Here is a 12,079-nt window from a genome sequence, read left to right as displayed (position 1 = left end):
TGACCTCTCTTGTGGAATCAAGTTAAAGTTGTCCATCATATAAATAGGTAACATAACAAGATACTGTAGATCTGGGTGTCCAGCCTAAGCAACTTTAATACTTGTGCACTTCAGCATCCATAATTTAGATACAGATACAGATTATTAGAGTTGGAAGGGACCTTGTAGGTCATCTAGTCCAACCCTCTGCTTGAGCAGGAGACTCTACACCATTTCTGACAGATGGCAGTCCAATCTCTTCTTGAAAGCTTCCAGTGATGAAGCTCCCACAACTTCTGTTCCATTGGTTGATTGTTCTCACTGTCAGAAAGTTTTTCCTTATATCCAGGTTGAGTCTCTCCTTGTTCAGTTTCCATCCATTATTCCTTGTCTGGCCTTCGGGTGCTTTGGAGAATAACTTGACCCCCTTTCTCCTCTCTGTGGCAGCCACTCAAATATTGGAAGACTGCTATCCTGTCTTCCCCTGGTCCTTCTCTTCCCTAGACTAGCCATGTCCAGTTCCTGCAACTGTTCATAGTATGTTTCAGCCTCCAGTCCCTAATCATCTTGGTTGCTCTTCTCTGCACTCTTTCTAGAATCTCAACATCTTTTTTATAGTGTGGTGGCCAAAACTGGATGCAGTACTCTAGGTGCGGTCTTACTAAGGCTTTATAGAGTGGTATTAGTACCTCATTTGATTCCCCAGCTAGCATGTTCACAAGTCCACAAATCTGAAAAGTTGCCAAGCTTGGACACCCCTGCTGTAGATGAATAAGATCAGTCTTTGCAAAGCAAAGATACAGATATTCACTAAGTACTGGGAAACTGCACAATTGAAGAGTGAAAATCTTCGTTTAACCTAAATCATCTGAGTTTTTTATGCAAGACACACCTTAGGAGTCACAAAACACTAAGCCACAATATCTCTAAGAGCTTTTCAATTTCCTCTGTAGCTATAAGGAAAGAAAAATCCTAGCTTTAAAAAAAAATGTGTCTGTTTTCTTTGGATTCCTGTAATGATAATAAACTTTATTTTATATACAACCTCCACTGCTGACTTAGATGATATTGATGGTAGTTACTGATATGTAAGGTTCAAAGGTTCAACGTGTTTCTTCCATCAAACTCAGCTAAAATCTTGTAGCTGGTTCGAGAGATATTAAAGTCACACATTACATGCAAAAATGCAGAGATCCAAGAGAAAATACATTCCAGAAATAATGTCCGCAAGCTGCTTTTTCAAAAGGCAACAGGTCCTTTGCAGTCATCTGGTCATTAGTACTCTCTCTGAGTGGTAATGGCAAGGAATATGAATCCTTCCATTTCCCCACCCTTTAGTCAGAACTGAAGAATTTTCTTGGATGAGAAGCAAAATGTCTTCAAGGAAAAACAAAAAAAAATCACATTGCCATTTGAGGGGGAAAAAAACACTTTTGAGGCAACCATAACCTGAATGACTGAGAATTTTCATAGACTTCCACAAATAATAGAACTCTTTTGAGGCTCACTATTAAAGAAATTGCTGAAGATTTGATGCACACGGAGTTTGATAAATCTCAAACCAAAATAACTGTAAGCCAGCTTTTCCCCTACAATGCCCCTTCATTCTGAATAATTTTCTTCTTAAATAAGAACTCATGCTAACCTCATCCCACTCCGATATTTACAAAATGGGTAGAACAGGAAGGAGAAAAAGAGTAGAAAATATTCTTCCCGTATCATAAATCTGTCAGGAAGGCTGTTGAACTTTGCTTGCTTTCTCCTCCTCCAAGAAGCAAAATTAAATTTTATCTCCAAATGTTCAGGAGAAGGAAGCTTCAGTTTGCAGTTCCAAGAACGGCTCATTAAAAGTGAATAGCTAAAGTTCCAGGAGAAGAGTCCTGCTTGGCTGTGGTAATCACAAATTAGGTCACTGGTAGCATCTTTTCAGAGGAATAAATTTTGTTGAAAGCATAAACTTTCATGAACTACGGCTCTCGTCATCCAATGTGGAGGATCTACATTTTACAAGCTTCATCCGATACACACGAAGCTTCTGCATTTGACGAAATGAGCTGTAGGATCACAAAAGCTTATGCTTTTTAATCAAATCCATATATCTGAAAAGATGCTACCTTGAGCCAGCCGTGTGCTGCAGCTGCCCAAAAAGCCAACACAGCTCTAAGCTGCATTAACAGAGGGATAGAATCAAGACCACATGAAGTATTAATACTACTTTATAATGCCTTGGTAAGGCCACACTTGGGATACTGCATCCAGTTTTGGTCGCCACGATGTAAAAAAGATATTGAGACTCTGAAAAGAGTACAGAGAAGAGCAACAAAGATGATTAGGGGGTTGGAGGCTAAAACATATAAAGAACGGTTGCAGGAATTGGGTATTTCTAGTCCATAGGTCTTCAAACTTGATAGCTTTAAGACTTGTGGACTTCAACACCCAGAATTCTTGAGCTAACATGACTGGAGGAGGAATTCTGGGCGTTGAAGTCTACTAGTCTTAACACTGTCATATTTGAAGATCCCTGGTCTAGTTTAATGAAAAGAAGGACTAGGGGTGACATGATAGCAGTGCTCCAAAATCTCAGGGGCTGCCCCAAAGAAGAGGGAGTCAAGCTCTTCTCCAAAGCACCTGAGGGTAGGACAAGAGGCAATGGGTGGAAACTAATCAAGGAGAGAAGCAACCTAGAACTAAGGAGAGATTTCCTGAGAGTGAGAACAATTAACCAGTGGAACAACCTGCCTGCAGAAGTTGTGAATTCTCCAACACTGGAAGTTTTAAAGACGAGATTGGATAACCATTTGTCTGAAGTGGTGTAGTGTTTCCTACCTGAGCAGGGGGTTGGACTAGAAGACCTTTAAGGTCCCTTCCAACTCTGTCATTCCGTTTTGGTGAGATTGGGTTCTTGATTCCAGTGGGAAAATGCTTGAGATACCTGCCATCTCTCTTTTACAAGATGGACTATGGCAGCACCTTTTTTACAAATTGCTCACCATCAGAAGGCCTTCACACAGATCATCATTATCATCATCATCATCATCATCAGGCCCCGTGTGGAGCACATGTGGCAGCCAATGTTTTCCAGTGGTTTTGATCATTCGCAGCATCTTCAGCATTGTCCCAATCTTAAACTTCACTTAATGAAATAAAATGAAACCTAAAATGGACACCTAACATCAAGAACGTCATCAGAAAAGCACAACAAAGAATGTTCTTTCTGTGCCAACTCAGAAAGCTCAAACTGCCCAAGGAGCTGCTGATCCAGTTCTACAGAGGAATCATTGAGTCTATCACTCTATAACTGCCTGGTTTGGTTTTGCAACCCAACAGGACAGACACAGACTTCAGAGGATAATTAGGACTGCAGAAAAAACAATTACTACCAACTTGCCTTCAATTGAGGACCTGTATACTGCAGGTCAAAAAGAGGGCTGTGAAAATATCTACAGACCCCTCACATCCCAGACATAAACTGTTTCAACTCCTACCCTCAAAACAACACTATAAAACACTGCATACCAGAACAAGTAGACATAAGGACAGTTTTTTTTTCCTGAATGCCATCACTCTGCTAAACAAATAATCCCCTCAACACTATCCAACTATTTACAAAGTCTGCACTACTATTACTATTCATCTTCTCATCACTCCTTATCACCCATCCCCTCCCACTTGTGACTGTATTACTGTAACTTTGTGACTTGTATCCTAACGATTTATATTGACTGTTTCCTAGTATGATTGGATTGCTTATTGTACCCTATGACAATCATTAAGTGTTGTACCTGATGATTCTTGACTCTTGATGAATGTATCTTTTCTTTTATGTACACTGGGAGCATTTGCACCAAGACAAATTCCTTGTGTGTCCAATTACACTTGGCCAATAAAGAATTCTATTCTATTCTATAACTTAATTTAAACTTCATTAACGTAAGAGCTTCGCCTGGGCCAACTCTGTTTTGAGATAACCCAGCCGATCCCAAGTCTGGATAAATTATTTGCGGGGAGGGGGTTGGGCATAGGGATAGCAACCCTACCCGGTAAAACTAAAACATTGCTGGAGAAACAGGAAGCAAACTGAAACTCACAGAGATCAGAAGTGTTTTATTTATAGTGCAATGCAAAATATTTAATCTTGACCCACATGACATTGCTCATCTAGATTAGATGGGGAAGTGATGAGTGGCTGCAAAAGTGAAAGCCCACGTTCTGGAACGCTTGATCTGAAGATGTTCTCTTTGGGGGGAGGGCTGGAAATTGCAGTTTGAGCAGACAAGGCACAGCTATTTCCCAAGTTCAGTTGGTGACACAGTACTTCCAGAAACAAGCTGGAAAAAAGAAATAGATGAAATTTATTAACAGCAAGGTCTGTGTTCTCTCCCTTTAGGAGACTTCTGCTGTTACAGTCGCAATATTATGAATTCTCCTTGTCCTCTAACTACCTTCTGGTTGGCTGAGGATTAAGGGATTGGAGTCCGTACATTGGAAGGGTATTATGATAGAGGAAGCTCTCCTATGGGGAGATATAAATCAAAGCCATCAATCCCCCTGAATTCTCCCCCAATCTTATCCTCATTCATGGGTCAGATATATTTCCACCCATGAAGTCACCTCCCCACCCCACCACCAAAATTGTTAATTTGGGCAAAAGGTGACTCAATCAACAGTGTTCATGTCAACCTACAGTGACATCAGGATGACAAATGCCATCACTCTGCTAAACAAATGATTCCTCAACGCTGTCCAACTATTTACAAAGTCTGCACTACTATTACTATTAATCTTCTCATCACTCCTTATCACCCATCCCCTCCCACTGGTGACTGTATGACTGTAACTTTGTCGCTTGTATCCTTACGATTTATATTGACTGTTTCCTAGTATGATTTGATTGCTTATTGTACCCTATGACTATCATTCAGTGTTGTACCTGATGATTCTTGACTCTTGATGAATGTTTCTTTTCTTTTATGTATACTGAGAGCATTTGCACCAAGACAAATTCCTTGTGTGTCCAATTACACTTGGCCAATAAAGAATACTAACTCTAACTCTAACAATACATGAGTCACAATCTCACTGAACAGCTGGCGCAATTAACGTAATGCAATCATGACATTTGATCCAATACGTCAGTCCCATCAATTACATGATGCAGGCATGATATACATATCATCCTATGTCCCTCTAGCAACCATGTATAGGTTCTACTACAGGAGTAATAAATAATTGGCAGCTCTATGTGTTTATTTGGGGCATATTTTTTTAAAAAGGAAACGTCCATGGTTTCAATTGAGGGGTGTAGAATATCCTTTCCCCTCGTATTTTTAAGAATTGAATTTTGATTTTGATTTTTAAATCTTCCCAATGCAAATGTTTTGCTTGTGCTACAATATCAAGATTCTTTGGAGTCTGCAAAAAAGCTTTGGAGAGGTGTGGTAACCTGAGTGTCCATAGCTATGGATTGCCCATCCTTATTCTATATGGGCCAGAGTTCTTCACCTCGGGTAAGAACCAAGCTAATTTTAACTGATCTCAAAAAAAAAAAAAAAAAAATTAAGCAAGATCATGATTTGTTTAGTGTGGGTGGGAGACCAGCAGGAAGTCCAAGAGCTGAAGATGTCAAGGCTCCAACAATATACCCCCATTCAAATCCTAAGTCTCTAGCCACATCTCATAGAGTAAAAAAAAAATGATTTATTAGGAGTGACATGTCGGCATTACCTGGGTGCAGCCAACTCTAAGACACATCATTCATTTCCCCCTTGACCCTGGTCTTCCCCCCACCCCCTGGATGTATATTCTCCAATGGGACACATCCATAGCCAGGAGTCATCAATCATGCTCTCCAGTAACAATCTTGTGCACCAACAGCTTCGGCTGCCTAGCAAGTATCCGAAGCATTTAAGGAATGCACTACTTTCCCCACTCCCTTTCTGTTGCCAACTAAAAAGACCAAAGAAGTATTTTTTTTAGTTGACAGAAGACTAACTTGGAGAGCTGGGGGGTGGGAAACATCCTGCAAGAAAGCAATGACAAACCAGCTCAGGGAGTTGTCTATGAAGTCTCCAGTGATTGAACTCAACTCCGTTGGAGAAGGTGATTGAGGCCCAAAGATAGCTCACCTCTCTTGTTTGGTTTCTGAGGAGACTGATCTGCTTTGACAAAAGCTTGGGTCCGGAGCTTATCTGCAGCTTCCAGTTTCCATAGTATTGTCTTGACATCTTCAATCTAAAAATAATAATAATATTGTTACGATGACCAACGGCTTTGTAAGCTCAAACTGCCCAAGGAGCTTCTGATCCAGTTCTACAGAGGAATTATTGAGTCTGTCATCTGCACCTCTATAACTGTCTGGTTTGGCTCTGCAACCCAACAAGACACACACAGGCTTTAGAGGATAATTAGGAATGCAAAAAAAACCAATTGTTACCAACCTGCCTTCAATCGAGGACCTGTATACCACATGAGTCAAAAAGAGGGCTGTGAACATATCTACAGACCCCTCACATCCTGGACATAAACTGTTTCAACTTCTTCCCCCAAAACAACACTATAGAGCACTGCACACCAGAACAACTAGACATAAGGACAGTTTTTCCCTGAATGCTATCACTCTGCTAAACAAATAATTCCCTCAACACTGTTCAACTATTTACAAAGTCTGCACTACTATTACTATTAATCTTCTAATCACTCCTTATAATCCATCCCCTCCCTCTGGTGACTGTATGACTATAACTTTGTCGCTTGTATCCTTACGATTTATATTGACTGTTTCCTAGTATGATCTGATTGCTTATTGTACCCTATGATTATCATGAAGCGTTGTACTTTATGATTCTTGACAAATGTATCTTTTCTTTTGTGTACACTGAGAGCATTTGCACCAAGACAAATTCCTTGTGTGTCCAATCACACTTGGCCAATAAAGAATTCTATTGGGGGAACATGACCCTACTAAACCTCTTTGTTAAGGGAGAAACAGAATTTGCACTACTCTGGATTTTACAATGTGTTCTATCAACAGAAGGTGCATCTTTGTTGAAAATATGTGTTCCAGACATGAGAGGTAGGTGGGTGGAATTATCTGTAAAACTCACGAATGCTGGCTAATCTTGCAAGTGAGGAAACACCAGCTTGGAGAAATATACACAGAATTCTACACATATGCATTTTTCAATTTAAAAAAAAACCCTCAAATCCAAACAAGACCAGACGAAAGGAACTTATGATTGGAAAGAATGAGCAAATGAAGCAAAATAAATTTGACAAGTTCAGCCATTTTCAGTAGCTTCGGGCAATAACTTGGTCTGTGCATACATACAGCAGATGGGTGCACTGTGTAAATTAGTCCTGTTCACACACAACAAATTGGACAGACTGCCTAGAACGCTCACCAGATTTGAAGGGGAATCGTCCTGGCTTGGTTCCTTTCCTCCTACAAAGAGACAAAGAGATCCAGAAATAGTTATCTCCCCAAACAGAGAAGAAGAAAGAGAGAAAATGAAAATGTACACCATTGAAATGTTGCATGGTCATTTTGCAAGAACAAAAGAGAGCGAAGACAAGGTGGGCGATATTAGTGGAACGTTTTATGATCTATGCATCTGTCACTTGACTCCATCAAATCACCAAATAGATTTGAATATGAATGCCTTACTAGCTCCTTCCTCTTTCTAGTTTAAGCCTCTGGATTGCTGATTGCATCTGGTCTTTTTTTTCTCAAACATTTTTTGATTGCATCTGATTTTTTGAAATTGCTCCATACAGTGATGAAGAGCTCCTGGAAATAGGTACAATTGGATGACATTTGAGTTGGCCCACCACTGTTATGCTAATGCAAATTTCAAGAAATCTATGGATCTATTCATCTTGATTATGCTTATATTTGAATAAGTAACATTTGTTAAGAAGGTTTCATAAAATTATGTTCTTATTAGTAAATAAAGTCTTGGAAAACTAAGATAGACAGATTGAGCAACTTTGCTCTATGCCATTAGGAATGGCCCCATCCAAACACAATTGAAGACATATATTTGAAATGGGTGGACTGACTACTATTAACACAAACTTTCTGAATGGAGTTCCTTGTTAATAATCATGCAATTATCGTGTCTAAGATCAACATTGTATGTAAGAATGTAGTAGAATAAATTGAGGGAATGGATATTATCATATTTATAATTGACTTTGAAAAGTGGGAAGAAAGGGAAAGAAGGAAAGGAAGAGAAAATGATATCAGGTATCAATTCAGATCTCCCTGGATAAATTAAATCAAACACCATTCCTTTCAAATGTCGATTCATTTTTTAGTTGTAAGAGTAACTGTAAGAACGTGAAAAACTTAAGAGCAGAAACAAAAATACTTCGTAAGTGGTTTTTATGCTGCAGAAGGACATGGACAAATAAATAGCTAATTGTATCTAGTGTCATAAAAAATACCAATAGGAAACAGACAGCAACACAAACAAAAATTCTTACTTTAAGATCAGAGGTTTATTGTTTCTAATAATTTGGAACGTAAGAAATGAATAGATATAAAAGATATAATAGGAATAATACACATACATTAATAAGCCATTGCAATGGGGTCCAATAACATATAACAGGTCCTGCAAGGACTGCCATAAATCAAAGAGCCCCAAGCTGATCTCCAACGCTATCCTTTATACTTTTCTTCTAATCACATACACACTTCACAACTTCACTGTCACTTTCCTTACACACCTGTGTACATTACTTTCAGTTCCTCATTTCCAACAGTTTCATTCTTCCTGTTTTAAACTTATCCATCCAAGGGCATACTTTGCAAAAAATACGTTTTCACAGTTAGCAACGGCTCAGCAGGATTACAAATGAGTTCTGGTATATTTTAAAACCATCCTAGCTGAAAACTTTGGTTCGTATCTCTTTCTTCTGGGGCCTGCTATCACCCATAGGACTTATTGAATCTAATAGATCAATAAGTTACATCCTTGATTCTCACACTAGTATGGAAATCATTCCTGGTTTTCCTTCAGTAAAGAGAAAATGAATTATGCAGTAAGGATGTCCCTTAGTTAATTCAGAAAAAAAATCCCATTCTAAACTAGATACTGAAGATGGAAATGCAATGAGGACTGAGATTAAGATGCAATCTTGTTCAACACATTGCGTGCATTGTCACAAGGAAGGGGAGGAGGAAGGGGAAGGAGAAGATGGTAAACCTTTCATCTTCACTAACCATTCCACCATCTATCTTTCTGGATCTGATTAGTTTCTTCTTCCAGAACAGAGTGAGCTGAATTCATGTTCCGAGGTTGACGAAGCCCAATAGAAGGTACATCATCAGGTACGAAGCTCATTGTATTGTCTACCAAGTTAAAATCTGTAGGCACAAAATCTGAGCAGAAGTGATGGGGTGGGATGGTTTCCAACTCTACAAACATCTTAAGAAGAAGTAGACAGACCAGTACACAAATGGACAATACTGAAAACAGAAGCTGAAGGACTCTATTTTGATCTTATGGTATTATCAGCAAATCATGTCTTGGTAATAATATCAGCCCAAGTCAGAGATGAACTCCATGGAGGACCAAAGACTGGGATAAATTTAAGCCAATTTTCTTCATTTTCTTCAAAGAAAAAATTCACACTGGGTCCAGAACCACAATAAAACCCACCAGTCTTCCTAGGTCATCTCCTTGTGTGGGTAGACACCCAGAAGTATTTTTCCATAAATTCATCCATATATTTTAATAATATATCTTTGCATTAGATAATTTTATAGCTGAAGTAGACAAAGCCTGGAGCCTGGCTTAATTTCTCCTACATGGGACTTGGTTGTACAATACCGAAGCCAATTGCTTGGATGCAATAACATTGTTGAATGTATAATCTAACTCAGGGGTCTTCAAACTTGGCAAGTTTAAGACTTGTGGACTTCAACTCCCAGAATTGCTGAGCTAACAAGACTGGAGGAGGAATGATGGGAGTTGAAGTCCACAAGTCTTAAAGCTGTCAAGTTTGAAGACCTTTGATCTAACTTATAGACTCCCCAAATTCATGGCCACTTTAGGAAACCAGAGAGTGCCCAAGACCCATTTTCCCCTACCAATCATCCTCCAGATATCTTAGAAGAACAAACCCCTTAGTTCCCAGATGGAGGGCAGCCAATGGGAGAAGACCTTGATCCAACAGGTTCTTGTTACACCTTCTGCACTTGAAAGCTAATACGACATTTGGATTCATGATAAGCAAAGGCCCTTACCTTGCATGCCATCAATATCTGGATAAACTGGGTAAGCATTCATACAGCAGCCTGCTGAAAGCATAAACAGGACACACAATATCTGGGGATGCATCTCTGTTTCTTTTTGATGCCTCTGCAGCTTGGATCAGTCATCAGACTCAGGAGCAGAAGGGATCTCCTTTTATACCTTCTCCATCCATCCATCTCTGCAGGAGGATCAATACGTTATCATCAACTTGCAAATGACTCTCATTGTCCAAGCCATCCATCCACTTCAGTGACAAACCAACAAGCCTTATTGCACATTTTGTCATCCTAGTGCATCATTTCCACCCTCCCCCTTTTGTGCTTCAGTTATATCATCGCTTGAACAGGTAGCCCTTGATAAATATTTGGCCTGGGCTGGAGACTTCATCGCTGTTTATTTCAATCCGGACAAACTTGGAATAGAAACAGTAAATTGACGTCAAATGCTTTTGGAAATGGATGGTTTTGGCCTGGGCTGAATGGGACTGAAAGTGAAATGGATGTCAGCTTTCTTTAGGTATGAGTAACTAATCAGCATTTCCTTTTTACACACTACTTCTGTGCAAAAATCATCTCCCCTTTCCTAAAAAAAAGGAGGAACATCCTTCTAATATCTCCCCCTTAGTGATCTATTTCATTCCCACGTCTTAATAAAGCTTTGTTGGAATCATGAATCTTTCAACAGATCCCACAACATGTAGAGTTGTGAAATGATGTATAAGGTATAAAAGGAGGGTTTGTTAGAATAGTGTAGACTCCAGATATTACAATTGTTGTAACTGGGCTGTGATTCTATAGAAGGGCTCAGCCTTGATCACTTCCGGAAGACATTAATTGACTGCCTTTGTTGGCTTCTATTGATGCATTGATTGTGTTAGTGTTGGTGATTGTTCTCCAAATATTTCTCCAGAATGATCTGTCTTCAATGTAACCTTTTAGATCTGCTAATGATGATCTCTTTGCTGCTTTTTGTCTCTTCCTTTTTTTCCATTGACTTCTCCAACAATGATTAACTGGAAACTGTATCTCCGCATAATACATCAAAAATGTTATATTGCCTTGATCATTAGTGTTCCCTGTGAGAATTACAGAGGATTTCTTCTGTGACCAAAGTTCAATTGCTCATTCTATCTAGCACCAAAGTTCAATTGCTCATTCTATCTCATTTCTTCAAAGTGCAGCTTTCACATCCATACAATCTAACAGGAAAAAAAAAAAACGTTGCCTGAACCATTCTGAACTTCACTGGTATAGATGTATCACAGCAGTTAAGTAACATTCCCAGAATCTTCTACTTGCATTAAAAAATGCTGACCTGCAGTGTGGTTTTTGACTGATGGATCCTTTACTATTGATTGGTTTGAGTGTGTGTGTATTTCCAAAATGTGTTATTACACAATGAACAAACAATATTGGAAGATCTATGTTGTGGTTGGATGACCCAAAAGTAGCATCTGTCATCTCTTATTTCCCTCCATCCCACACTTCTGGTCGCAGTGGGATTTGATCACTAGATCTTGGATCTGGGATGGGGACTCTTTAGAAGACCACACATCTCTATTTCTTCATATAGGAATCCAACTCTGCTTCATTTGGTAGCAGATCCCAAAACATCTGCCTCAAAGTTCAGCTGTGGTAACTTCATTGTGCACCTTTCTTCTTCTCCTTCTCCATCTTCTCCTCCTCCTCCTCCTCTTCCTCTTCTTCCTCCTCCTCCTTTTCTTCCTTCTTCCTTCTTGTTCCTTCTGTTTCCTCCTCCTCCTCCTCCTCCTCCTCCTCCTCCTCCTCCTCCTCCTCCTCCTCCTCCTCCTCCTCCTCCTCCTCCTCCTCCTCTTCTTC

General features: G+C 39.5%; 1 protein-coding gene across 1 annotated transcript in view; it reads right to left on the bottom strand.

Moving 5' to 3' along the window:
* Window positions 1-4,063: 4,063 nt before the first annotated feature.
* The window catches only part of FAAH2 (fatty acid amide hydrolase 2), a 51,651-nt gene continuing 43,635 nt past the window's right edge, over window positions 4,064-12,079 (bottom strand). Inside the window, exons 11-13 of the mRNA XM_087972376.1 lie at window positions 7,380-7,420; window positions 6,105-6,210; window positions 4,064-4,307 (exon numbers count right to left, since the gene is read on the bottom strand). Coding sequence (XP_087828502.1) covers window positions 4,276-4,307; window positions 6,105-6,210; window positions 7,380-7,420 — 179 coding nt within the window. The 3' untranslated portion in view covers window positions 4,064-4,275. The remainder of the gene's footprint in view (window positions 4,308-6,104; window positions 6,211-7,379; window positions 7,421-12,079) is intronic.

This window comes from Notechis scutatus, chromosome 10 (assembly GCF_049901735.1).
Source record: "Notechis scutatus isolate UNSWTSFEM ecotype Mainland chromosome 10, rNotScu1.2, whole genome shotgun sequence".
NCBI lineage: Eukaryota > Metazoa > Chordata > Lepidosauria > Squamata > Elapidae > Notechis > Notechis scutatus.
This window is presented reverse-complemented; position numbering and strand designations above follow the sequence as displayed.